The 26,415-nt window shown below is 35.0% G+C and overlaps 1 protein-coding gene across 3 annotated transcripts in view; it reads right to left on the bottom strand.

The window, feature by feature from the left end:
• The window catches only part of KIF2A (kinesin family member 2A), a 57,703-nt gene that overhangs the window by 6,845 nt on the left and 24,443 nt on the right, over positions 1-26,415 (bottom strand). The window contains exons 3-18 of one of the 3 annotated variants that reach the window (XM_059491776.1): positions 25,794-25,913; positions 25,306-25,360; positions 23,181-23,303; positions 22,528-22,628; positions 20,061-20,156; positions 19,261-19,315; positions 16,163-16,325; positions 12,775-12,865; positions 12,564-12,627; positions 12,066-12,157; positions 11,683-11,825; positions 10,760-10,964; positions 7,695-7,805; positions 3,428-3,495; positions 1,636-1,749; positions 363-513 (exon numbers count right to left, since the gene is read on the bottom strand). In XM_059491776.1, coding sequence (XP_059347759.1) covers positions 363-513; positions 1,636-1,749; positions 3,428-3,495; positions 7,695-7,805; positions 10,760-10,964; positions 11,683-11,825; positions 12,066-12,157; positions 12,564-12,627; positions 12,775-12,865; positions 16,163-16,325; positions 19,261-19,315; positions 20,061-20,156; positions 22,528-22,628; positions 23,181-23,303; positions 25,306-25,360; positions 25,794-25,913 — 1,752 coding nt within the window. The remainder of the gene's footprint in view (positions 1-362; positions 514-1,635; positions 1,750-3,427; positions 3,496-7,694; positions 7,806-10,759; positions 10,965-11,682; positions 11,826-12,065; positions 12,158-12,563; positions 12,628-12,774; positions 12,866-16,162; positions 16,326-19,260; positions 19,316-20,060; positions 20,157-22,527; positions 22,629-23,180; positions 23,304-25,305; positions 25,361-25,793; positions 25,914-26,415) is intronic. The other 2 variants (XM_059491778.1, XM_059491777.1) reach the window with 2 other exon arrangements.

The following is a 26,415-nucleotide window of genomic DNA, read 5'->3' on the forward strand; positions in this document are numbered from 1 at the left end:
CCACATGCAGGGAAAGGCAAACTCAACTGAAATGAGGTTTGCATGCAGGGAAAATAATGCTCAAAACCAGAAAGGGTTAAATAAAACAGGTGAGTTTTAGGATACTTCCAACTGCCTAAAAAATGTGATGCTATCGTGGAAAAAATACATGACAGACATTAAAAGCCCTAGGCAGCAGGGAAGATAAAGAAACCAATCAAGAAACATTGTCTTTGTAAGGAAATGAGTGTAATACCATAAACAGAAAAGGTGAAGAGGTATGCTCTATGTGTTTAAGATCTTACTAACAGGCTATCGATCTGGATTTGTTCTGCCCACTGTATGTCATCATCTCTTTCCATATAATTCTGTAAACCACTCACATTTTGTTCACAAAGCAGTTTCAGATCATCCCTCTGAGGAGAGCTTCCCACACCCCACTGTGTCTCCAAGTCATCCATCTGATTGGGAGTATGGTGTATAATGGAACGGATATCTCCTGCAGCACTAGGATCAACTGTCAGCTCCTTCACCCTATGGGCAGAAAATGTTCCATTTGAAAATTAGTGACCTCCTGTGCAAAAGAGTCACAACCAAAAGTAAAGCTCTACAGGTTTATGCACAATCAGTTCATTTCATAAGGAAGATGGTGATGTCAGCTTCACAAATTTAATGTACTTTCAGTGACAAAAAGATGTTAGTCCAGTTCCTAAAAGGCATGGACCCTTGCATTTTTACTACTTGCATGTGAATTAAAGTAAATCTACCAAGAAGTATTTTCTGATTGAAATCTTACTATTTGTTAACAGTTATGAGGGCAAAAATTTCAAACCCCTCAACATTAACTCAATGGGTGATATTTCAAAGAGAAGGACATTTAGCACCCTAGACCTGACAATATTTCTTTTTCTTTTTATATACAGCTGCACTTTAAAAAAGTTAGTCAGCTCTGCACTTGCTGTTATAAGCAAATGAACCAAGAAATTCTGAAGAAAATAATAACTCGCAACCAAGCATTTCAGAGAATAAATAGATCCTTTCACTAATTTCCAAGGTGAAAATATTTTAATAAAATGTTAGGCTCTCACAGCATGTAAGTAGTTTAAAGACTGACCATGATTCTGTCAAAAAAAAGCTTATTTAAAATCAAATTTATAAAAGATGCATGGAAGTCTGTGAGCAAGGTTTAGAAAATATTCTCAATTTCTTTTAAGGGAAAAATGTTCTTTCAACTAGCATTTATTTACTACAATAGAAAATATTTTTCATTTATCTTCAGAGCGCTGAAAAGCTTTAATAACATACGTATACATATATTTAAGAGAATTTTCCCTTTCAGAGATATTCAAGTTACCCTAAACACAGAATTGTTAGATTTGGTCCATTAAATGTACAAAGGTGACATCACCATTTCTATTTTTTTAAATGTATGAAGGGAACTAGCAAGCCTGGATACAGAATGTGGATGTTTAAGGAGGGTAAACAAAATACTGGGAAGATGATTGCATATCATGCAGAACCATCACCTGCCAAACCAAAATTAAAACAAAGTATGTGTGACTCAAGGCAAGGGGACTAATGAAAGGTTGGTCTGTAAAATTACATAGCCAAAAAGAAAACTTAAAAATAAAGTTCCATGTATAGAATGAAGTCGACCTGGTGTTTGAAGGAGAAAAGTCGTCATACTCATAGGAAGGAGAGAGATCAGAGCGACTGCCACTACCCTGTGAGAAGGGAATGTCCGAAGGACTAATTCCAAATTCCTTTACTCTGCAGCAGCAAAATACAGTGGCAAATTAAAAGAAAATGTTCTCATAAACACAGTTAAAATGACAACTCTTTGTTTAGCATACTTCTTTAATTGTTTAACTACAAAATCATTTTTTATAACACAAGTGTTTCAACATCTTTAAACTCTCTGCAAACAGTTCAGATCACTAGCAAAACTGAACAAAACCAGTGCTGCTAATTTGCAGGAGACTATAACAGCAGTGTTTTGAGAAGAGTAATTCCAGATTTCATTTTGTATGGTTAATATGATTTGGTCTACATTCAATATTCCACTAAATCACTCCTTTTAAAATATCAATATACAAAAGCATAAATTCTATTTCACCTCCTGTGGTCACTGTCCACACACTAGTGTCCAGCACCTAAAACTAACTACAATGAATATTATGTATTTTTAGAAAAAAAAAATCTATACAAAACACAAGAAGCAACATTACAGTGACTGGTGAATACTCCATATCAAGTCTGTACTGAAACAGTTTCAGTACAACTATTTGGTACACTAGAAAGAGGAGCTTGTTTGTTTTGTAGTGACTTTTTACAGAGTCACTTCAGTAATCTAAGTTGTATAAGGGATTATAAGGGGTAGAAGTTCCAACAAGTCTTGAATGTGCAAGGTCCTGCATCATGTTACTGTAAGCAGAGGAGTAGATGCCTCATTCTCTTCAGGGAGGAAATGAGACAGGCTGGTCCAAGCCAGGCAGGTTTACTACCAGCTCCATTAACCCAGACACAAGGACATTTCGAGACAGAGGCAAGCAGGCAGTAAGCCTCCCTAGCATGCCTTTGTGCCTTGACAAGCAGAAGAAGTTGTGGTTCAGCCTGACCACTCACTGGGCAAACAGACCCACAGATGGTGGCCGCCTCTTCTGACAAAGCCAGGGCTTCTGATGGTCCAGAGGCTGTCTGCCACCTTTGTCCTTGGCAGGAAAGCGTGGGGCATCTCTGAGTCACAGGTCTGGCTGCAGGGACACACAGGACCTGACTGCACCATCTCCACAGACTTTAAACACAGGAGAACTGCAGCAGGTGAGGGCTCCATTCACACACTCACTGGAGAGAGTTGAACACTTTTTTACAGCAGTACAGGTCTCCAGTGATGCATCTGCCTCTGGAGGTGCTAATTTCTCCACAGCGATCATAAAAGGATTTTCTGCCTTTTTAAGCCTTTACTTAGTGTTCTCAGATATTTGCTTGAATTTGGGAAGCATGAAATTTTATATGTATATATAATACAGACTGGCAACTGCACACAATTCCACAAAAGGGGTGGGGAAAAGAAATCACGTCACAGAAAGGTATTTAGCCAACACTCCAGGGAATCTTCATGAACACCAACTATCCCTAATGCAAAAGATGGCCTTTCAAAGGGCAAAACTAATAATAGGATGTCCTACATAACTTGCAATCCATATTATCCATCTCTGGCTAATGGCATACATTCAGTTTTAGTAGATTCTTTTGTAGTGGTTGTACAAAGTGACAATTTAACTTGAATATGAGCCTGGATCAGTAAATTGGTTTTAATTTTATTAAGAAACACAACTACCACTGAATTCTTCAAGTAGCTAAAATAATCATACATCATGGAACAGCACTGTTTCAAATGTCAGTCATCAACAGCCAGTACAGTTTTAAGAAATAATGTTTTTCATACCTATTTGCGTATCTCAATGTATTTAGAGTGTTTTCACATGATGCCATCCCTGGAGAAATCGTAGCAATCTGGAGAAAACAAGCCACACATTAGCAAATCACTTTATACAGACGAAAGGGTAGATAAATTTAAATGTATATATTATTTCATCTCCGGCTTCATTTCTGATCTTCTACAAAAAATGTCTGCTATGTACAGCTGTCCTTATACAACGACATCTCAGGGACACACTAGATGTCTAGTGAAAGCTTCAATTTAATTTTTTTAACCCTACAAGGAACACCAAGAATTCATAGAAATTCAATTTTTTTTTTCCCCCAACCATCTTGGTAACATACTGTGCAAATGTGAAATTGTAACTTAAAAAACACACTCCTCAAAAAAGAAAATAGACAACTGAGGAGACCTTAAGTCTAATATAGCCTACAAACAATTACCACATTATTTTTTTATGTATTCTTTGAGCCTCTCCTCTGTTCAAGGAGATTCTATGCTGATTTTGGCCACATCAGAAATGAACTTGATAGTAGTAAAGATAAGCTTAACTATTTTCCTAAGTAGAGATATATTTTTTCTCAATTAGAAACTATCTGTAAACAGTACTTGATGGCAAATCTTTCATGAGACCTATCTGGAATGTAAAGGTCTTTCTTTTTCCAGTTAAATTAACTACCCTGAAGATAGCACCATCTTACCTGAAATCAGCAAAAATTAAAACTGTGATTAGGAAAAGTGGGATCATTATTTCTCCTAGTTTCTCTCAGTAGTCCAATTTTTCCACCCACTTTCTTCCCTAAGCAGTCATAAAGGCTCTGCCCAGAACAAATACTTCTATGATCCTACACACTAACGTTTTTGTGCCATCATAGACTCAGGAGACTGAAACTGATGGTGATTAAATAGTCCCTGTCTTCTCTTTCATCCTGCTGCTGACACTTCTGTATAAAAGCAGAGGTATACATCCCAAGAGGAATTTCTCCTTCTGGAGAGAGAGGAAAACTATACGGTGGAAGTGATCATACAGATCTAAGTCTATAACTCTAATACTGGTATACATCAATTACGAAGGAAAACAACAATCTTAAATTCGAGATCACACAGCTGCATGTCTCTTGTTCTGTGTGCTAATTAACAAAAATCTAAAATTTCCTAAAACACCTCCAAACTGAAATAATGTGAAAAATGCATACATCTCTTCCACCAGTTTCATGTTCAGAGCATGCCACAGACAGTGACATTTAGATAGATGGTATTTGGCTTCCCAAGTCATTGTTACACGTGATACAGCCTAGGGACAACTGAACTATCCTGACAATTGGAAGTGCTGAATTAATTCCATGATTTCCTTTGCTTTGTCTTTGTGGCTTTGGTTTTACCTATTTACTACCACTGCTGTAACACTAGGAGACTACTCCAACACTTTAAAGAGAATAAGGTACAGCTGCTCTAGAGAAGTGCCATTGTAGATGCCTTGGTCTGTGTGAATATCCTGTTCAGGACACATGAACTTGCGCACAAGTCTTGTGTATGACCTCTCCTCAGGCCCCAACAAAGCCAGTCCAGGCAGGATAGGAGGACTCAGACCTCTCTGTTGCTCACTTTCTTGTTCCTAATTTCAAATGAGGATGGAAGAAGCTACACTACTTAGGGACAGGAGCATCTTTAAGATCTGCAATAATCATTCTTCCTATTTTGAACTAATAGGCCTACACTGCTTGTAAGCCATCACAATGCGATCAATGGCCCTGCTGGGACATGGAAGTCTGCAGATTCCCACTCCCACACTGGAGGGCTGAGGGGTCTGACCACTTCAGCTGTGACTGCAGCACACAAAGGATGCAACATGTCCAGGAGCAGCACTGGTTAAAAAAATGAGACTATTTTATGTAGTCACACTGCAACTCAACTTTCAAATGACAATCCATTATCCTACAATGCAACTCTTCAAAAACTTTAAATGGTTTCTCAAACTATTTTGACAAGAACAGTAAAACTGCAATGACTGATAAAATTAAAAAAAATATTTATGCTGATTGTAAGTCTCTGGATTTCTTTTGAAGGAAGCAAATCCTAGTCGTAACCCTCCACATTATGAAGTTTCAAAACTTTATGAGCTTTCAAAATATTTTTCTGAACAAATTTGAAAAAACAAAGAGTTTCCAAACCATAGTTTAATATTATATACAGAGAGAATACTCCATCCCTAAAGATGTAACTTTTACAACTGCAACATATCCATTAATAATAAAAGGAAAAATCACATAAAAATGAAGTGTAGAAACCAGCCAATGAGTTTTACTCATATATCCTCCTTACGGATTCATATATCAGAAAGCAAATGGAAAACATACATTTTATTATTTCAGGGATCGTTTGGTAAGTTAAAAATCACAAGATTTTACTACATCATTTTATATGCATTCCATATTGAAAAGCACCACATAGTTAAAAACGTGTTATTCAAACAGCACATTTGAAGAGTGGACAAAATCTCTCTTGTTGACCTTAGTAATAACCCCCATTGCTGGCTGGGGGTTAAACCATGACAGTATCTTAATATGAAACTCTGCTGATTACATTCTTAATTTAAAAATTCATGTAAACAAACACTAAAACCAGTATGTCACACGTGGTACTACTGTTAAGAAAAATAGCAGAAGAATTAATTTGAAGGCAGTATCTTATCCTCAACGAGGTTTCTTAAGCTTAATTGTGAACTGCAGTTATGTGAATGAGAAAATAAAAAAAAAATAGTTCAAGCATATTTCCACTTTCAGAGGGGATTATTTTTATTATTTAAGAACTTCCATGAAATATTCACAAAGGTTAATTATTTGATGTGCAGAGAGTAACTTCCAACAGGCTAATTTTTCAAACCTCCTTCAGCAGTGTGGATACACATGCTAGAATTGCACCATCTAGCTATCTAATCCTGCATGGGGTTCATGAAGTTACAGAGTCATACAATGATTTGAGCCAGAAGAGACTTCTAAAGGTCATGTAGTTCAACCCCTATGTAGTGAGCAGGGACATCTTCAGCTTGGTCAGCTATGTCTCAGTGGGAAAGCAAACTATCCTGTTGTTTCGTTAGAGAACTGAAGGGAAAAAAGTTAATAAAAACATTATTTTACCACCGTTTTTGTATTTGAACCATACCTAACAGCTAAAGGGAAGACCAAGCTTTCCTAAGACCATGGTTTACACATTATGGCCTGCAGACTTCTCTAGGCTCTAGACTAATTAATTCAAAGGAGCCTGTAAAAAGTAACCAACACAAATAAGCCTGTAATCAGTATGTACTGCAGAGAGTTCACATTCTTATAAAGAGAAATGTCACAGACACACAAATAAAACAATTGGGCATCAGGACTTTTATCTGTCCTTTCAGAAGAATTTTGTTTTTCAGACTGGCACAAATGCACATTTACAGCTATTCAACAATTATTTACATAAGTATATATACTTTAATATTTATAATAGTTAATAATTTATAATATTTACAATAATTTTGATTAATATTCTATTTTATACATTTATATATTCTTATATATTTTTAATGTATTTACAACAGTTATTAATGCCATCTATTCCAACAACTTCCTTTTCAACAGCATGAAGCATACTCTGATGAGCTTAATACCAACTTTTAGTTTAATCTTTGTCATTTAAAAACCACAACTCATCACTATTTCCAGTCTACACTCTCTTTTCCAGAATTCTGCAAAAAAAACCCAAGACTCTTTTATAATTAAGACACTGCTAAAACAAACAAGCTTCTCAAGGTAGAAGTGTCTCTAGCTGCCAGCCTAGCTAGAAAACTAGAACCAGCAATAAGAAAGGTCAATAAAAAAGTAAGAAGGAAACAAGTTATCTAAAATCACATAATCATAGAATCATATGGGCTGGAAAAGACTTCTAAAATAATTTAGTCCCACCATTAACCCCAGGAAGCCCATGAGCATGTCCCTAATTACCACATCTATGCACCTTTTAAAGATCTCTGAGGATTGAGACTAGACCACTTTCCCTAAGCAGCTGGTTCCAATGCTTGACAGCTCCTTTGGTGAAGAAATTTCTCCTAATATTCAATTTAAATCATTGAGAAATGTCTCTTTTGAAACCCCCCTTCACATATAATGTGAGTTAGTAAATAAATGTAAGTCCAACACACTACCAGTAGCATGCAACCAATTTTAAACATAAAAGCCTAAATTTGCAGTGTCTTTTTGCTTTGTAATTGTTAGAACAATTAACCAAATCAACTTACCATACAGGTACGTGAGTTTTCTCCAATGAATGAATCTCTTAGCACCTGAGTAAGTTTACTTGCTCTGAAGGGTGTATGAGGTTTATTTCGGCCTAAGGCTCTAATGCACTCCTGAAAGAACAAAGAGGTTCTTTATCATGGGTTAAATAAAGGTGATAAAAATGCAACTCAGAATCAGAAAATACATGCCTTATCTGATGCACTCCCCCAAAAATATCATTAAAATGTACTGCTAAAAGCTTGAATTCAATAAGCATTAGGGTTCTACTTCTGGTTAAGCTCAGTACAGAGGAAAGAATTTTTAAAGGATTAGAAGCCTAAAAGCTGTCATCCAAATTGTTTACACCCATTGTACCCAACAACACAACTAAACAGTGTTGATGTGAAATGTTCAGGCTAACATTTATTCCTGATTATCAGCTACAAAAGCCTGAATGAGCTACAACCTCTGCCAGCAGCAACAGTGTGGGCAGGGATATGGGTTAACTGCATCAGTTAAAAGCAGTGGCCTTAACTCCGATTTTACCACTGTCTTTCTTTCCAGCTTAGAAGAAAACAAACTTTCTGAAAGTTCTACAGGTCACAAACGAAGTAGGCATAGCTCTCTACTGGAAGCAAGCTCTCTACTTAGCATTGGAAGAAACCTGGAAACATTAGGTCGCTCCCCGTTTTAAAATAGTCTTTATGTGAAGAAACAGGGATAAGATCTTCTCTTCCGTGCCCAGAGGCAAGGGGCTACACTAATATTTGCAACTGATTGGGTTCCAGTGAGCAATACTGCATAGAGGTAAATATTACGAAATTACTACAGAAGATACAGCAGCAACTAAGTACAACTTACTGACACCAAGACACCATTACTCTAACCATCACTTCTGTCCACTCAGCACTCTAATACTGTCTAATAAGTTATTCCTATGCAAAGAACTTTTAATTTTAGATTTTTGTATTGTTGCAATCATAATATTTTGACTGTTAATTCCAGACTCTGCGTGTTCCTTAACAGACATCTCTTCAGATGCAAGGCTTCCTTGGTGCACTTTTAAAGTATCTACACACAGAACTTCTACAGCCAACCAAACTTCAAATGTATTTCAAATCAGAGCTTTTTTGCTTTTAGCTGCATTAATAGATGGAATAGGCCTTTGTCTTACATTAATAATTCTACAGAAGTTCAACTAATCCTCCAGCTGCAGACATATTCTATATTGAATTACTGATATGGCAATCACCATGTTTTGAATTTTAATTTACTATAATAACACCTAGTTTCCTTACTCCTGAAAAATTAGAATTGGATTATCTCCTAACTAGTAAAAGATTATAGAAGAACACCACCAGTGTCTAAATTTGTAACAGAGTTTTAAGCTACGTTCAGTTTTCATTACATTTCTGAAAACCAGGTAACAAAATGACACAACACTACTCCCATGTAGAGACATTACAGAAATAAATTCCGGTGCCAAAATCCTGAACAGGTTAAGACAGGACTGATATCCAGATGGAAAGAGCAAATCTTGGATTATCAACAAAGACCACTTTGTCAGAATATATTAGTTTAACTGGAACTTGAAAATAACTTCATGGCTTCTAAACACAAATGGCAAAGGTTGTATAACGTTTTTGGGATAGATGAAAAATGGCAAAAATGTAATTGAGAAACATTTATGGTTTTGTATCACCTTTTAGACTGCTGCAAGATGTATATTTATTTTTATTTCCCCTTCCCCAAATAATTTTGATGAAAATCACTAGTACAGCAGCAGAACTTTTTGCTATAATTAAAAAGACAAGTTATATAAAAATTAACCAAATACATTGTATGAGCACTATCCGGTACAAAATAAATAAACTGAAAAAAAAAAAAACCCTCAAACCAAACCCCCCAAACAAAATAGCTTTATTCAGTTTCACTTGGAAATGAGTAGTAGCATCAACCCAATGGTGCCAACAATGCTTACTCTGACGTTAAAGCAGAATAGGCTGTTAAAAGCAAAAGTTTTGGAACTGCTGCTTCCAGTTTTTCAACATGCCATAGAATTTTGTAATGATACATTATACATTACAATTTTATCGTGTGTTGTGAGTTCTATGTAGTCAGATACCAGTCTCGTCCCACGTGTGTACTGGGAATAAAAAGGTAACCACACAGATCTTGGGGTTCAGATTTTTTATATAAAACCAGTGTTGGTGCTGAGAGTAGTAAACCTAAGCAAAACTAACCAAAACCAGAGACAAATTCTAAGGCACTCAAAAACTACCATTTCTCCAGTTTGAAATAAAAAAATTACTTCCCCTATTTAGACTGAGCCTCTTTTAATCACTATAAAACATCAAACAAAAAAGGCAGATTAATATTTAAGTAGTATTTCTTTATATTCAGTATTTCTTCTGTTTATATGAATGGGATGTATGAAAATCTGTAAAGTGACTGTATCAGACAATTTGCTATGAAGAAGGGTTGGCAAAAATGGATTTCACATTTCAAGGTTTATTTTAATTATTTGCTAGTTTTTTCTGGACAGGCTGCTGTTGTTTTGCTTTAGTCAATATATTAATAGCAGCAAATATGTTGTCAGTGTAGTATTATTTTTTAATTAAAAAAATAAATAGTGAGATCAGTAAGAGTACTTCCTGTTAGTATGTCATACTCTGAGTACCAAAGTAAATAATTTGCCTTCCCATTTTAGGTATGCATCAGAAATGTCTACAAATTCAACCACTGGAGACTTTTAGAGAACTTGGTTTTTTGGGGTGTTTTCTTTGTTTAGGGGTTTGGTTTTGTTTTTCACTTGGTTGGTAGGCTGGTTTTGCTGGGGTGTTTTGATTTTATTTTACAAAAACTACATTTAAGTTGATAGCACAATGTTTCTGCATTGTTTCTACTTGGGACTTACTAAGTGTTCCCTCATGCATGTAGAGGAAAAATTACTAAATTGGTTTGTACCTGTCATATCAATAGACAATGTAGACAAGCAAAGCCTGCAAAAACACTAACTTTACTTGTCATTGCTATTATATGTAGGCTTCCACCTACTCCAAGGCAATAGAAACATATCAGTTACCTTGAGAGCTAAAAGGCTCTTGTTAATTTCTGCACCTTCCAGTCGCGTCTGCCTATCTGCACTCGAAGTATCTGCTCCTCTTTCATTGCCAGCCAAATCAATCAGAGAAAATTTACCATGCAACTTCCCTTTCCTTCTGAGAATAATCTGAAACACTGCGTGGCTTCGAGATGAGTGTGCATTTGCAGATGTCTGGCCAGATGTCCTTTAAACAACAGACAAGCAGAGAAAGACGTTAACCAGTAGAGGACCACACATGTTAAACACTAACCTCACAATGATAGGTTTTCAGGGCACATTCCTTTATTTTCTTACAGGCTGACAGAATGTCTAGCACTCTTGTGAACACTAGACATAGAACACTAATATTTGGATGTACATAGTACAATTATGCCTCTTCTTCCATCTCTTTGAATGGAAATGGAAGATTAGTAACATTTTGCCTCCCTTTTAAAATCAGATCTTCACATATTACAGATTATCAGAGAGCTTACATAAAAAATGCTGATGGCATTTTTATCTGATCATGCAGCAGTCTATGCTCAAGGCTAATTTTAAAAACAACGAAGCTGAAGTCTTAAAAAAAAAAAATTGTGCTTAACCTCTGCCAGTATGCATCAAGGCCTTTTACAGATGAAGAACCTGGCAGTATTCCAGTTTTTAAATTATGTGAATTTAAGTCAGTAAGCTGCTTACATAATGCATGCAATTCACATCCTCTTGAACAATCAGTTATTTCTCTCTAGGAGACAGAGAAACTCTAAACATCTCTATTTAAAACATAGGTAGATTCTTTACTTGCAGACAACAACATCAAAAAAATTACTTGAATATGGAAAGGCATCACTAGAAATACACCCCAAAAAATCTTGTTCTGATTTTTTAATGTACTATGAAAAACCGGTGCAAGCTATAGAAGATACCTGCAGCTGTTGCCTACTTCAATAAGCTTAAGAACATCTTCAACACATTTGACTTCTCGCTCCTGTAATCCCACCACCTGGACTTGCTGTTTACCATCTTCTAACACTCTTAATTTTGTCTTCCGGTTCAACAAGTCAAAAACCTTAAGAAAGGAGGAAAACAGAACACTTAAAAGAGGAGCTTTAAAAAAAATCCTCTTTCAAATTCCATTTCAAATAACGCAAAACATTCCATGGAAATACGTGATTGGAAGAAAAATGTAAAATTCCCTTGAAATACAGCTTTTAAGACAAAGAGGGAAAATTCTTTTATGTGACAAGCTCAAAATTTTGTCAAAAGTTTGAAAAACTCCTTCTTTCTCAGAAAAAGATCAGGTAATTACCTTACCACTGTAGATCTCAAAAAACGTTGCATACACTTGAAGTTCTAACTTCTTATAGTTTGGCTTCTTTAGCATTAAAAAGACATCTCGAGCTGTGAATACATTTCCAGAATAAAAAGAAACCTCATCATGTGTTTTCATTTAGTGAAGAGTCATTCATGTGTAACAGTCTATTTTACAGCACCTCATATTTTGCAAGAATGACAAATAGAGTCAGTCAACCAAGCCTAAAACAACACAATCTAAACTGCCACATTACACTGGAAGATGCAGAAGACCCCAAAATGATAAACTTAAATAATCTGTTAGTGCATCTTAGTTAAGTAATCTATATTTACATTGGTGTGTAAAGGAAACATATCTAGGGACAACTTTTGATGTTACCAAAGCTCCACTGCAATGCAAAGAAAGTAAACTGCTATATTTGTATGACAAAGAGTAGAAAATTTATTGATCTCAACTGGTCTGCCCAAAGCCAACTGATCAATGAAGTCTCACCTGCTAGTGCATATATGCCTTTAGAACAATCTTGGTTCTTTCCTGAAAAGTCACCACCCATAGTCTAAATTTAAAAGAAAAAAGCAAGGAAAAGAAGAAAAGCACCATTAAAGTCACATAATTGTAGTTTACATATTTCTTATTTATTAGAACTCATCTAAGTGTGTAATGTAAAAAAAGAGTATTGCTGATTTGTAGAAGAACTACTTACATGGGTTTTCCCACTGCCTGTTTGTCCATATGCAAAACAAGTGGCCATTCCCCTTTCAAATATGGTCTCCACTAATGGTCGAGCTGTAAACCTTAAATGCAAAAAAAACTGTCCTTAAAAAACTCGAGTACTTTAAGATGCCACTACCCCAAGGAAAATTAAAATGCTAAGGCCAGTAGCGACAAAATTGATCCTATACTTTGACAGGTCAAAGGACATTTATACATTAATTTCTAAAGTAATACCAGCTCTAAGGTATTCAAATTTTCCAAACCATCACAAGCTACAAGGTCTTTCTCATTTGAGGTCTCTCTCATTTGTTTCACAACAATGTTATCCTTCTTTAAACCCTAAAACAATGATGTCCTTGTTTTAATGATCCAACACCCCACAGTTTACTAAACAGTCTGAAGCTCCCTCACATGATAGAATATGAAGATATTGAAGTGAAACAGTGTAGCAGATAAGAGTTTTGTCAATAGTAAATGTCTGCTGTCGTTTTTTTTCCTCCTCAAATCAACTTCCAAGATTAAATTTGGAAGAGAAGAGGCCAAAACAGCACTGCTCAATTTTTGAGAACATGCATACATTAAGAAAGGGGTCAAGATAATGGATACCCAAGCTCTTAAGAATGAAAAAATCTACTTATCTCTGAGGTACTATTTGCTGTATCAAAAGTATTATCTAAAGTATAATTTCTTTTTTTAGATAATTAATTTTATTTTAAGAAACACTGAGCTATTTTTCCTACTTCAGCTGCTTATCACTATGATTTCATTGTAGACTCCAAAAGCAAAGGGTAAACTTGGTGAGTTATGTATGGAGATGATTCTCTCTGCAAAACTCTTTCTAAACTTTTTCCAGTTGTTTACATATAAATAACCTGATAGTGACCAATAAAGGAAAAAAATTAATTGCAGAAACACTGAGATGCTACAACCTTCCTTCATTCTGCTTTCAAACACAAGATCACTTACAAAAACAATATGGGTAAGACTGAGCCATTCAGCAGCAACCCAGGGTTATATAAAGAATCTACATCTAGCTGAATCATGAATTTTCATCAAGAATACACCAAAGATTACTGAACAGCCTTAGCCTTTCTTTCTTTGCTTTTTTTAAGTATATGTCTTCTGTCTTCTCAAGAGGATATTCTCGTATTTTGATGTTTGTTCTTTCTATATATAAAAATTGAAAAATTCACAAAGTCTAGCCACCTTAGAAGCACACTCCATTACTTCTGTTTGACTGAATTTGAAACTCTTTATTTTGCTGATTTATTAAAAAGGGACTTAAATATATCTATTTTAAAGTAAGAAAAAAAATGGAAATATATCTTAAAACGTTTTCATAAAGTACTGCACAACTCCAAATGAGACTATGTTAAAAGAGTCCAACTTTACTTTTACTAGAACTTTTATTTGCAACCTTAGTCTTTCAGAAACCTGAACTGGTTGTCCTTTAAAACTGATATGGCATATCCATTCCAACTGGTGAGTGTTTTTTAATATTAACAAAGATTTGCAACTCTGTGTTGTGATTCGTGGATAAAAATACTTAAAATCCAGGTTAAGCAAAATAATAACAGTAGTAGTAATGGTAATAATAATAGTAGTAGAAGTAATAGAGTATGTACTTTTCTACCTTGGACTGAACATTTTTTCAGCATAGATATACCATAAATTTAGCATATTGGAGAAAACTGGAGCATCTCGACACAATATTTTTTTTCTCAGTATGACCCTGAGAGCACATGATGACACCTATCCGACTCTTATTTCTGTTATTATGGAAGACCTTAAAACAGATTGCCCGTCAAATAATGATCATTATTGTGCCATATGAGGGAGAAGGAGAAAGTCTAGAGATCTACTGTTTCAGTTTGAATACAATAATCTTAAAATATATTCCTATATTGCCATTAATGTATTACATAGCTAATAAAAACTCTGAAAAAACTCAGTACAAAACACAACAACATTGTATACCAAAATATACCACCCCTCCCACTAAACATCATGTTCACACAGATAAATAAAGGAAGGAGGGAGATTAGAAGAATGGATTGTCAAGCAAGATAATTACTTCATGCATCATCAACCAGCTGGCTCTCCCACAGCTCTTCAGCATCAAGGAAAGGAAAGATGCTTCCAGCAGACAACCAGCAAAGACAGAAATCTCCAAGGATACAGCTTTGCTGTTTACAACTCTTTTGTTAGTATTAGTTTCATAAGATTTTCCTTTTGCCCCCTTCTCTAATTATAACAAACATAATATAGAAGTTTTTATTTTCACAACCTTTTAAGAATTCTTTTGCTATCCACTATCAATCAGGGCATGATCCTAACTTTGACTTCCTAGCTGTGGATTAAAAACAACAAGTAAGATACTTCTCTGTCAATACTTTTTAAGACTATGGGAAGCATTTCCCAAGTATAAGAAAAATTATATCTTCACCAAATTCCTTTTTAATATCAACATTTCCTGCAAAAAGTTTCAAAGTTATTTAGATGCATACTAAGATTCTGACCAATATTATGTCAGTGTCTAACCTTGCCCACTACTGTATGTACCTCATTTAGTGACTCGTTCAAGGGAAATAGCCACTTCTAAACATGGTTTTAAAAGTGCTGTGTGAATTATTCCATACCAACAGTGGAACTGAAACAGAAGAGCAAAGAACAAAATGGAGACCCAAATATCTTTGGCCTATAAGAAAGGATATGTGTCTTTGCTGCTGTTTGTTTTTAAATTAGAAGGATTTGGCATTTACAGCATGATAACTGAGCTCTATGCACTTCCACATTACATCAGCCAGATTGCTTCCAGAAGATATGTTAGCTCAGGCATCTTGGCAATACTGCAATATACACTCTCTGACTTTATTTGTACTCTTTTCTCACCCTCTACTGATTTGTTTCCATCTCTTAATTATCCTATATTCAGACTGCAAGCTCTTTGGTGCTAGGGCTCTCCTTTTCCTCCAGGTTCCCTGATGACCAAAAGCCATGACTCAGGTTTCTCAGGTGCTGCACACACACTAATAATAAGACAATAACCTGGAAGCAAATGGAGAACTGATTACATGGCTTAAGTAATCAGCAGCTGAGGAGGCAGGCGATACTTGCTAGAGCCTGGAATGCAGCAGGGCTTTGAAGAGGACTGGGAGTAGGACTGAGGTCAACAGAGGTGGAAATGACAGTGCAGGTGAAAAATTAGGGATAAAGAGTTAAAACAAAACTAAACAGGTAAAAGAATGGAGGTAGCAATATACCAACTGGTAACAAGAGAATAGGAATAAAGTCTAAGACCAATGTAAGTGTAACAGTCATTAGTATGGAAAAAACATGAGAAAAAAGATTTACCAAAAAAAAGCATATACACATACCTGTAAACCATTTCATTAGGAGCCGTGTCATCAAAGGCATAATCAAAACGAAAAGTTTGGTTTTCTAGGTACCTTGTTAAATCCACCTTTTGTTTTGGTTCATGTACCATCACAACATCTTTACTAGGAATTGTTATTACATCAAGGTCTTTCATTAAAGTTTCTATAAAATAAGTGAAATATAAATTTAACTAACAATACATCATTATTTTTTACATTTTCCCATTGTTTACACTCTCATAACATCTCAGATAACACAGCTCCTCCAAGTAACAACACTGCAATGGATTTGGGCTTCTGATGCCTAGATAGTAGTCTGCTAAGCAAGAGATTTCATTTTGGAAGTCTAAGCATCCTATTCTACCAATTGCTAGAAATTAAAGAGAAGTACAAAGCTGTTTGGACTAAAGACTATGATCATTAACTACAGCACTATCATTGTAACTTGTTATGCCGTCTATAACACCTTTCTTGGACTTGAGGTCTTATTCCTCAGTGATTATATAGTCTTCTACAGCTCACTGCCATATCCTTTGAGTTTTTAAAAATATCTTCTCTAGTGGAGAAATTAGATAAAATACCAAGATAAAATACCAATTTTATCTTGGTATTTTCTTTAAATTTCGCTTTCATTCCTCAGGGACATTTTCATTTGTGCATTCCTCCTGGAACCTACAGTACATATCTTTAACATATAATTCTTCTAAAGTAAAATACTTTCAAAATATTATCTTGTAAGCAGAATAAGCTGAAAATTATAATGATCCTTCCTATCACTGTGACTTCAACAGTGAGATCCTAGATTATAATTACTATACTGGACTGCAATTTACTACTAATTGTTCTATGGTATGTGAGTCAGCAAAACAGAGAACCCAATGATCCATAGTATGCACAAAAATAAAGACCCTTTGTGTATACAGTCAGGATTCACTAATGCATCCTACTTGCATTTCTTTGTAAAATTTCTTAAGGCATGCAGTTCAAGAATTTGACATGACTTTATACAACCAGATAGAAACCTTTTCATGAATTAACATCCTGATCAAACAGTACGATGGTTACCATTGCATTACATTACACACCAATGGAAATGCACATTCCAGTCAACGTATAATGAATTTTTCAACTGCACTGCAATAAAATGAAATGCGATTATTCTGCAGCAATCACAGGTAATAAATAAGGAACAGTGACAAAAAGAAATGTATGATGGACAATTCTTTGCAGTAAAAACATTTTAGTTTAACTAGCCAGAAGAGGATTTTTCTTAAAAAGTTGTTTGGAGTAAGACATATACTTCCTCCTATCCATTTGGTATGAGAAGCTGCATTATCTGCTGATGAAAATTAGGAATAACATCTCTGAAACCCATCATACATTTCACAATTATAAATACATGTCACTGAACTAAAATCTCAAAGTGTCACTCTGAACACCTACTTCCTGTGAAGTCAATCCAGAGAACAATTAATGCTGAGAATACCTAATGTTTTTGGTGATAATTCTGCATTTTTGAGATGACAAAACAAATTAATTTTATTTTTTCTAATCATAAGATTACAGTCTACCATCTTTAATTCTTTTATGCTTTTCTATGATTTTATGAGAAATAATGTTTCTTGTGAACTGAGTGTTTTCAGGAGATTGTATCATGCGGGTACTAGATTATCATCCCCTTCACAGATTATTTAGTTAACAACTTTTTTATTACTGTTTATTCTTAAAAATGCAAAACAGATGTAAGCATCAATCTCATTTTTACTTAGACATTCATATTTCTACAAACACCTCTGATCTACTTTTTTAATAGCTCCAAACCACTAATATCAAATATATTCAACTTTCACAAAATCAAATCCTGCATCTGAATCCCAACTCATGTCTCTTAACAACCTATTTTCATTTACTGTGATTTCGCTTTGTTCACCTCCAGCACAGGTAGAAAGTCACATTTTTCCCAATAGTAAAGTTAAAAATTAAAAGAAAAAATAGAAGCAGCAATGTGAAAGGGAAAAATAACTCAAAACCTAACTATATACGGGTATCAACATATGTATGGGAAAGGGAACATCTTTCTCCCACTTTCCTCTGGGCATGCTTCAGATAATCCTAAATGTGTACTTCTGACAGTACAAAAACAATAAATAGCATCCCACATTGCATCAGCATCAGAGTGGTGCTCTTTTGAGTCCTTCATCTGAACAGAATATAAGAGAAAGAGAAGGAAAAAAACATCTTGCAGCACTGGATTCAGACAGGCTACAATCCAGTAGGCATTTGTGTTCTGAATTCCCACTGAAAGTAAAAAAAGCTTCCTAGGAAGTCAAAATTTCAATTTAACTAGAATCAAAAGCTGAACAGGTTTTTTTTGTTTGGTTTTGTTTGGTTTGTTTTTTAATACAGACTGTAGTCTGATGAGCAGGCAGTAAGAAAAGTAACTCAAACACTCATCACATAAAATTAAAAGTCATTAAGGGGTTCTTTTAAGTACCTAACCATTTTTTAGTGGCATTTGATATGCTCTAGAGTAACTTTGCCAGCCCTGAGCAACAACTCCAGGGGATACAAGTCTTCTGTTTGCCTGCAGTCCACTAGCCCTGTGAGGATGTCTTGGACAAGTTCAGGCACCAGCCACATCATAAGACACCTCCTTGATGTCTGATTCAAGATCATTTGGAAGTACAAAAATATATATAAAAAACATGTATGAAAGTTTTCACTGTGTAACTCTCTGCTCAGGAGATCACTTGAAGCATACTTCAAAAAGACAGTGATCCTAACACAACGTAAGAATAGTGAAGAGATTACAGCAGAATTAATTTCCAGATCAACTAAATACATCCTAGATGATCTTGGGAAAAAAATCACACTCTTCCTGCGCCTCACCTCCTACTACATAAAACTGTGTCAGGTAAACTACTTTTCTCCCCAGGTTATGACAAGTCTATGAATTTTCTAGGTTTATCACACATATTGTCTAATATAAGAGCTTCACCTCTTCACCTAGTATTTCTAGAGTTGTTTAACACAAATAATGTTACTATCAGAAGCAGCTTTTCAGATAAACAAATGAACCATATTTTCAACAATCATACCTTTTTTATTGAGTGGTCGTTTTCGTACACAAACACAAATCCTGTGCTCATCAATCTGCAAAGGAAAGTCTTTCAGTAAACTGTATCTCAATTCCAGTTACAAAATATTTAACTTTATTTGACTTAAACAAAGTGAAATTTCCAAGACAGTGAGTCATCTGAAAATGTAAAAAACCCCTTGTGCCTGCACAGTAGCCAAGAACCCAAAAGGGAGAACCATATGTTAACAAAACTCCCCACAGACAGTGATCTAATCCAATAGATCAACAGGTACTATTGGATTAGGAAAGCAAATCTAGCTTTAACAGGGTAAATATGCTATTGACAGAAATTGTCACATTCTCTGATTTCCACAGAATCTGAGTTTTGATCATTTAAGGATTCCACTCCTCTGACTTGGCTGCAAACCAGAATCACATCACCTTCAAAGATTAAATAATAATCATTATGTTGAAGACAGCTCTTCAAATAAGTTTCATGGCTTTGTGTGTACATTCCTTAGCATCCCAGGAAAATTTACCATACAAAGGCCGAGTGACTACTTAGTACATATTGGCATTATTTAATAGTAAAAATATATTTAAATAATTTAATAACAGTTTAGTAAAGTACAACTTCCAAAACCTACTCATTTCAGTATCAACAAATTACTAGAAAAATAAACCAGTGTTATATTAAATACTAATATATATTAAAATACCTATTTTTTGCATTAACAGAAGTATGCATGGGAAAAAAAAAGAAAACACACAGCAAAAACACAGAAGGGTAACACACTTCCATGCTGCTGGCATACTTACAGGATCTGCAGTTGTGAGTGGTCTATAATCCAAACTTCCCCTGAAATCTCTTATCATGCACATAATTTCATAGTTCGGGTTTGTAGCATCAACATCCTAGGAAAAAGTAAGCAACAGAATTTCTAATATACTTTTTTGTTTCCAGAAAAGGCCTTAATTGATTAACTATGATCTTTTTTTTTCTGCAAAACACCAGAAATGTCTCTTGCAAGTTTAATAAAAGTTTAATGCCTTTTTGCACTCTGATGTAGCTAATTTACTGACCATAAAGGAAACAATTATATGCTTCCCATGTCATTTTGGTTGGCATATAATAGAAAATACTTATTATTTGAGGAGTCATTAATAGTCTACTCAAGAAAAATTAGTCCTGCCTTTGCCAGCACCTCCACACTGAAGAAAGATATAGTCAACACTTCCTTATCTCAGGTCTGGCACTCTGAAAAATGCACAGATACTCCACTATACAGGAACAACACACACCAGAGAGGACAGTTCAGGAACCCCAGTTGCTCTAAACACAATCCTGCTAGATACAAGCCAGTTAAAGCAGCTTGGTCCTAACTATTGGTCCTGTGTTAATTTACACACATATTTGGATGCATTGCAAATCTTCCCACACCCACAGCAAAGCAGAAGCAATCCCAAGGACACTCAATAGGCTACATCCAGGCTGTGATGGTTTTGGCTGAGATAGAGTTTTCTCCATAGAAGAATGTGATATGCAGCTCTCTTTTGGATTTGTGCTGGAAACAAGGTTGATAATACATGGATGTTTTAGCTACTCCTGAGCAGCATTTACATAGCAAAGTCACTTTTTGGTCCTCATCCCACCCCACAAGCAAGGCAGTCAACACAGCCAGGACAGCTGACCCCATGACACAGGCACAGAAGATAACCCATCCTTAAACCTGGAGCAACCAATACCAGAGTGAATGGACATGTAAGAGGCCATGCATGGAGCACCAATAAGCTGAGCCTGAGCCTATCCTCTTTTCTGCAGAACTGATGAAACAACTTCCAGTCACTTCTCCCTGCAAATACCTGTTTTACAACACTTCAGGACATGCTGTTGATGCCAAATATAGCCAGTTCTGGTGCTCAGACCCTACTAAGTTTTGCATGGCTACCTCCACATGATATAAAATTTCTGAATCACAGCTGGCTGTGGACACAGTGTAGGCACTCTCAGGAAGCAACAGATTTGGATTACTAAACTGAAAGGGAGCTGGCTCATTCTTTGCACTTGTGACACAGCCAATCCTCGCCTCAGAAAAAGCTGTGTCCTGGTGATCAGAAGCTGACTGTACCTTGATGTCATTCACTCTCACAACACAGAATTAAAAACTGCTGACAGTAAGCCTTCACAAAATGCTTCTTTATAACATTCAGAAAAGAGTATTGTTTATCATGGAGAAAGGATTTACCTAATATTTTTCAAGCCCTGTTTAAAGGTCTTGCACACTAGCATTGCTTGGTGAATTATTGCTGTGTTTCACAACAACCTACTCACACAAAAGTTTAAGACTCAGATGCAAGAGGGGTGTTCACAGAAGCAATAAAAAGAAAATTTTACAAGTAACACCACTTCAAACTATTTTAATATATAAAGCCAGAAATGGTCATTCTTCACACATAAGGACATTATAATGTTTTGTGTAAATGAATGTAACTTATAAAACACAAATTTAACATAGGTGATTTTAGGCCAACTTTAGGAAACATTAAACCATGAAAAGTAAATTGTATGAATGATTTACTTGATGGTGGCAATTGTCATGTCAGTAGCAGACTGGTACTACCTCTTTAGAGACTAACACACACACACACAGCTGCCAACAAGATTACACTCCTAGCTTTGCTAAAGCTTTTACACCATTCTGACAGAAAATCATTTCATATTAAGAGATTTTTCTCAAAGGATTAGCAACTTCATTCGTTTCACACAAGTTTTTAACAATTGGCTACCAAGCTGCTAGCATGAAGAAATTACAAATGTACAGACTAGTTTAAAGAAAGAAACATTAGAAGTCACTGTTACAACATGAGCCTCAAATAGACCTATAAAGTATCAAAGATTATAATGAACAATTTATCAAAATGTTGTATTACCTCCTGTAGAATAACAGACTTCTCTAAAAGTCAAAAAGTTGGTTATTTTCAAAAATACATTTTCCCTAAGAAATAGCTATGATCAGTAGTTGTTCTCTAAAGAACATGCAGCAAGACAGCAATTGAAAGCAATGATTTCTGTAGGAAAAAAAAAGAGGGGGAAAACCATCTAAAGTAGTAGTAGTAGATTATGAGAACAATCCTATGAAACAACAAAATATTCTCAAATCTTGACAAATTTGACACTTATTTTCAAGATTATCACAGTCCATAAGTTATTAAAGACAGAAAAAAGCATAATTTTGCAGATTTCTCTTGCAGATGTATGATTTTCAGTTGAGCTAAAAATACTAACCTGAGCTCTCTTTTCCCTAAGTTCCTGCTGCTGTAACCTTCTTTTTTCACGCTTCTCTTGCAATTTTTCAACCTCTTTTACACAGTTAGATTTTCTACGTGCTTAAGGAAAAAGATGCAAGTTAAAAATACTTTCCATATTTACACTGTAAACTTCAATTAAATTAATGTATCAATAATTAGAATGCATTAACTATTTACTATATTTTCAAGCAAATCTGATTAGTGAAGAATCATTACGGCATTTAAATTTCTAAAATACATAAAATTTATTAGAAAAATGCCATGGGAATGGGACAATAATCACACAAACAAAAATATATGACCTTGAAAAAATACTTGGACAGATACATGTGATCTCTTGGTTTGAATTAAAAGTAAGCCCAGACAAATTTTAAAAAAAATTGGAAAAAAGAGCACTAAAAAATACTACCATGGTTAAAAGAAAACAAAGGAAAAGTAAATTCCAAATACTAGTACAATTATGATGAAAATGAACATATGTTTAGCCACAGCTTTCTGAGAAGCTCCTCAAGGAAGTTCACAGACAACTGAACATGTAGACCATTTGTCATTTATGGATAACAACGTAATCCAAGAGAATGTACATGTAATGCCCAGAATGAACGAGTCCTTGATACACGATTTACATACAAGGGGGTCCAAATTCCTTTTTTGCAGCTTGAACTGGAGATATATCTGAAACACTACCATTCTGTTGAGAGGAGGAAGACTGCTCGGGAAGCTGAGTAGGTCGTGCACGTGCAGAACCAACCACTGCAAAGGAAAGGCAAAAAGCTCATCTGGACATGGAGGAGTAATCTTTCTACCCATTTCTGAAATGCTTTGTTAAGATGAGATAAAATGAGGCCCCTTTCCAAACACAACAATTTACTGTGGATGAGGAGGAGCCATACTCATGGAAAGTCTATTAATAAAAACATCTGGTATGCAGACTTTTTTACCCTAGTGCTGTACAACATGATTATTAAGTACCAATGCTGCATGTGCATATTTTTAAATCCTGCAGAATTAGTACAACTTACTATACACACAGAATGAATAATTTACTTGGAGATACGCAGTCCTGAAGCATAAAGTGCTTAAATTTTATTAATATTGTAATTATACCCAAAAGACTAATAAGAAAAGAAGTCCTGCTGTTTCACATTCTCTAGATTGCACAAAATGCCCCAACCCCATTAAGGCTATGATCACTGGAGGAGCAAAGCAAAAGAAATTAAGGCCAGTGAAGTGCAGCACAATCTGTAAGTGGAAGAAGGGATACAGATACAACCAATATGTCTAAACTTATGCATTGATTCTATATGTGCTAAGAATGCCAGCTTCTGAAAATGCTGTGATGTCTTTTTCCAGTGAATGCAGTGGGAGTGGTCAGCATGTAAGCATGTGTGATAGAGCTGAATACTTTAAATTGTATTTCAAATAGCTGCTTTGAACAGCTCTGCTTCAGCTGGCCCATTTCCTGCACACACTTAAAACAGAGTGTGTCAGAAGAGTACTAAAGTGAAGGTATCAGCTTTGATCAGTAGCCAGAGATGAGACTCCAAGCAAAGGCCAGCACACTGTACAACACAGAAACAACTACAGAAACAAATTTTGAACAGGACAGACAAGATGAATGGCATCATTCCACATATCATAGGAAATCTAGCTTAGAGTATAAATTGACTAGATAAAATAAGACAGTGTGCTGTGCTGAGAAAAGCTAAATTATACAGCCAGAAAGAAAAATATTTAGGCCAACAGTGAATGGTAAGACGCAAGGTACACATTAATATACAAGTTACAGCGTTATTTCATACTAAACAGATAATTTACTACAAATGAAAAAATGTATGGATGTGAGGATATTCCATCAGTAAGACATCTCATATTTAAACCAGACTATATAGGAAAAAAAACCCAAAATACTCTTGTATTTTCAATCTGCTTAATACCCCCAGAGCCAAATGGCAGAAGGGCAAAAGTGGTCCACATCAGAAGAGTCTGATTACTTGCAAGCCTACTTGTTTTCCAAGTTTAAACAGATGGACTGGAATCTAGTCTGAAGAAATGCTAGTAGATTAATATTTGGAAGAAGAATCATCATCATCACTATCATCAGTACAAGTCAGTTAAGTTCAATGTAGGAGAGAAAATGAAAACAATAAAGACTAACTATTCTTCCACAAGTTAGAGATACATTTTATCTGTATTCATCCAATACATACTTTTCACCCATTCTCTTGTGGCAGTTCAGCAATTTTTTTCACCTTTTTTCACTATTAACTGTAGAGTGATAAAAAAATCTATAGGACTTAAGAATTATACTCTTATGACTGTTCACACACAGACCATTACAAAACAACAGGCTGTTAAGAAAAATAGTTTAAAATTTGAAAATTTTAAAAATTTAAAGCATGATACTTAGTGTATACTGAAACATTCAAATAAGCTGAGGACACCTATATATGAGAAGTCCATGCATGATTTACCCTTGCATAATTAATTATCTTCAAATTTCTGCACCATCAGTCAATTCAGCTTAACTTTTATAATTATATATTGCTTAAACTTGCATATAAATATTATTTGTATATTGTAAATTCCTAAGTATACACAGGAATAATTTTAGGAATTATATACCATATCTTTTACATGTCACAGGCCTATATACCAAATAAGAAATGCAAAACTATTAAGGAATGCAAGATAAACAGAAGGTTAAAATGTTACCATATTTTTAACTTCATTGAAATGGAAAGATAACTTTTACCTCTATTATCTCTGGCAGGAGGGTCATTCTTATTAGGTAACACAGTTCGTCGACTCTATAAAAAAAGAAGTCTCTCTTATTTGATTACCATATTATTGAAAGCATAAACTGCACCCCACCTGTGCTTCTTTCCAGTGAATAAAAAAAATAACACAGCCTCAATAAAAGAGATTTGATTGCAAATCCCAGCAGGAAAAGTGAAGGGATGAAGGCTGATTGAACTGTCTGTAATGTTTCAGAAAACTCCAAAACCTTTTCTTTATCCCTCATTAAGACATTTAGTTATACAAATATTAGTTCCCAACTTCCTCTCCCTCAAAACTGTTCTGAAAAAAATACAGAAATCCCTATTCAACACAGGAAAAAGAAAAGAACACTGTTATGAAATAGCACCACAGACACAAAAGTTAAGTTAAAAATTCTAGCACGACATCATGTATAGAACTACTGTAAAGTTACCAAGAACACATTGCATAGATATTACCAACCTTCACAATTTTGTTTACTTTGGCTGATGAAGCAGGTGGTGGTAGTGTCTCTGGGCTAGGCTCAATATCTTCATCAGGTGCAAGATCTGGGTTAAGTGAAAATATGCTCTCTAAATCAATCTGTGAAAAAGAGCATAAAACACATTAATGACACTTGACATAAATCCTCTCTTTATCCCCTGTTATGTTTGACAGTAAACAGTAATTATATTAAGTGGTTTTACCCCACAATTTGTTCATGCTAAGATCTGAATTATTTTCTGTTCACTAAAAATAGATGAATCTTTGGTCTTTGTATTATTTGAAAACACTTCATTCAGTAAAAGGATGAATTACAAATGACCAATAGATAGTATAATTTTGTAAGGTGATCAAACTAAAAGAGAAATAGCTAGTATTACTATCGTAATTTGACAATTATTGCAAAATATGTAAGACATTCTGTAACATAAAAAGAAGGAGATCTCAGTTATCTTAAATTTCCCAGACAGTGCATAAGAAATAAATTGCAGAGGCCCCAAAAAAAAAATCAAACGATAGCTGAAATCATATTAAATTTATCATGGGTTTCTTTTTTTTTTAAAGTATTACTGACTGTCATTCAACCTGCTGTAAAATGTAA

Source organism: Ammospiza nelsoni, chromosome Z, assembly GCF_027579445.1.
Source record: "Ammospiza nelsoni isolate bAmmNel1 chromosome Z, bAmmNel1.pri, whole genome shotgun sequence".
NCBI lineage: Eukaryota > Metazoa > Chordata > Aves > Passeriformes > Passerellidae > Ammospiza > Ammospiza nelsoni.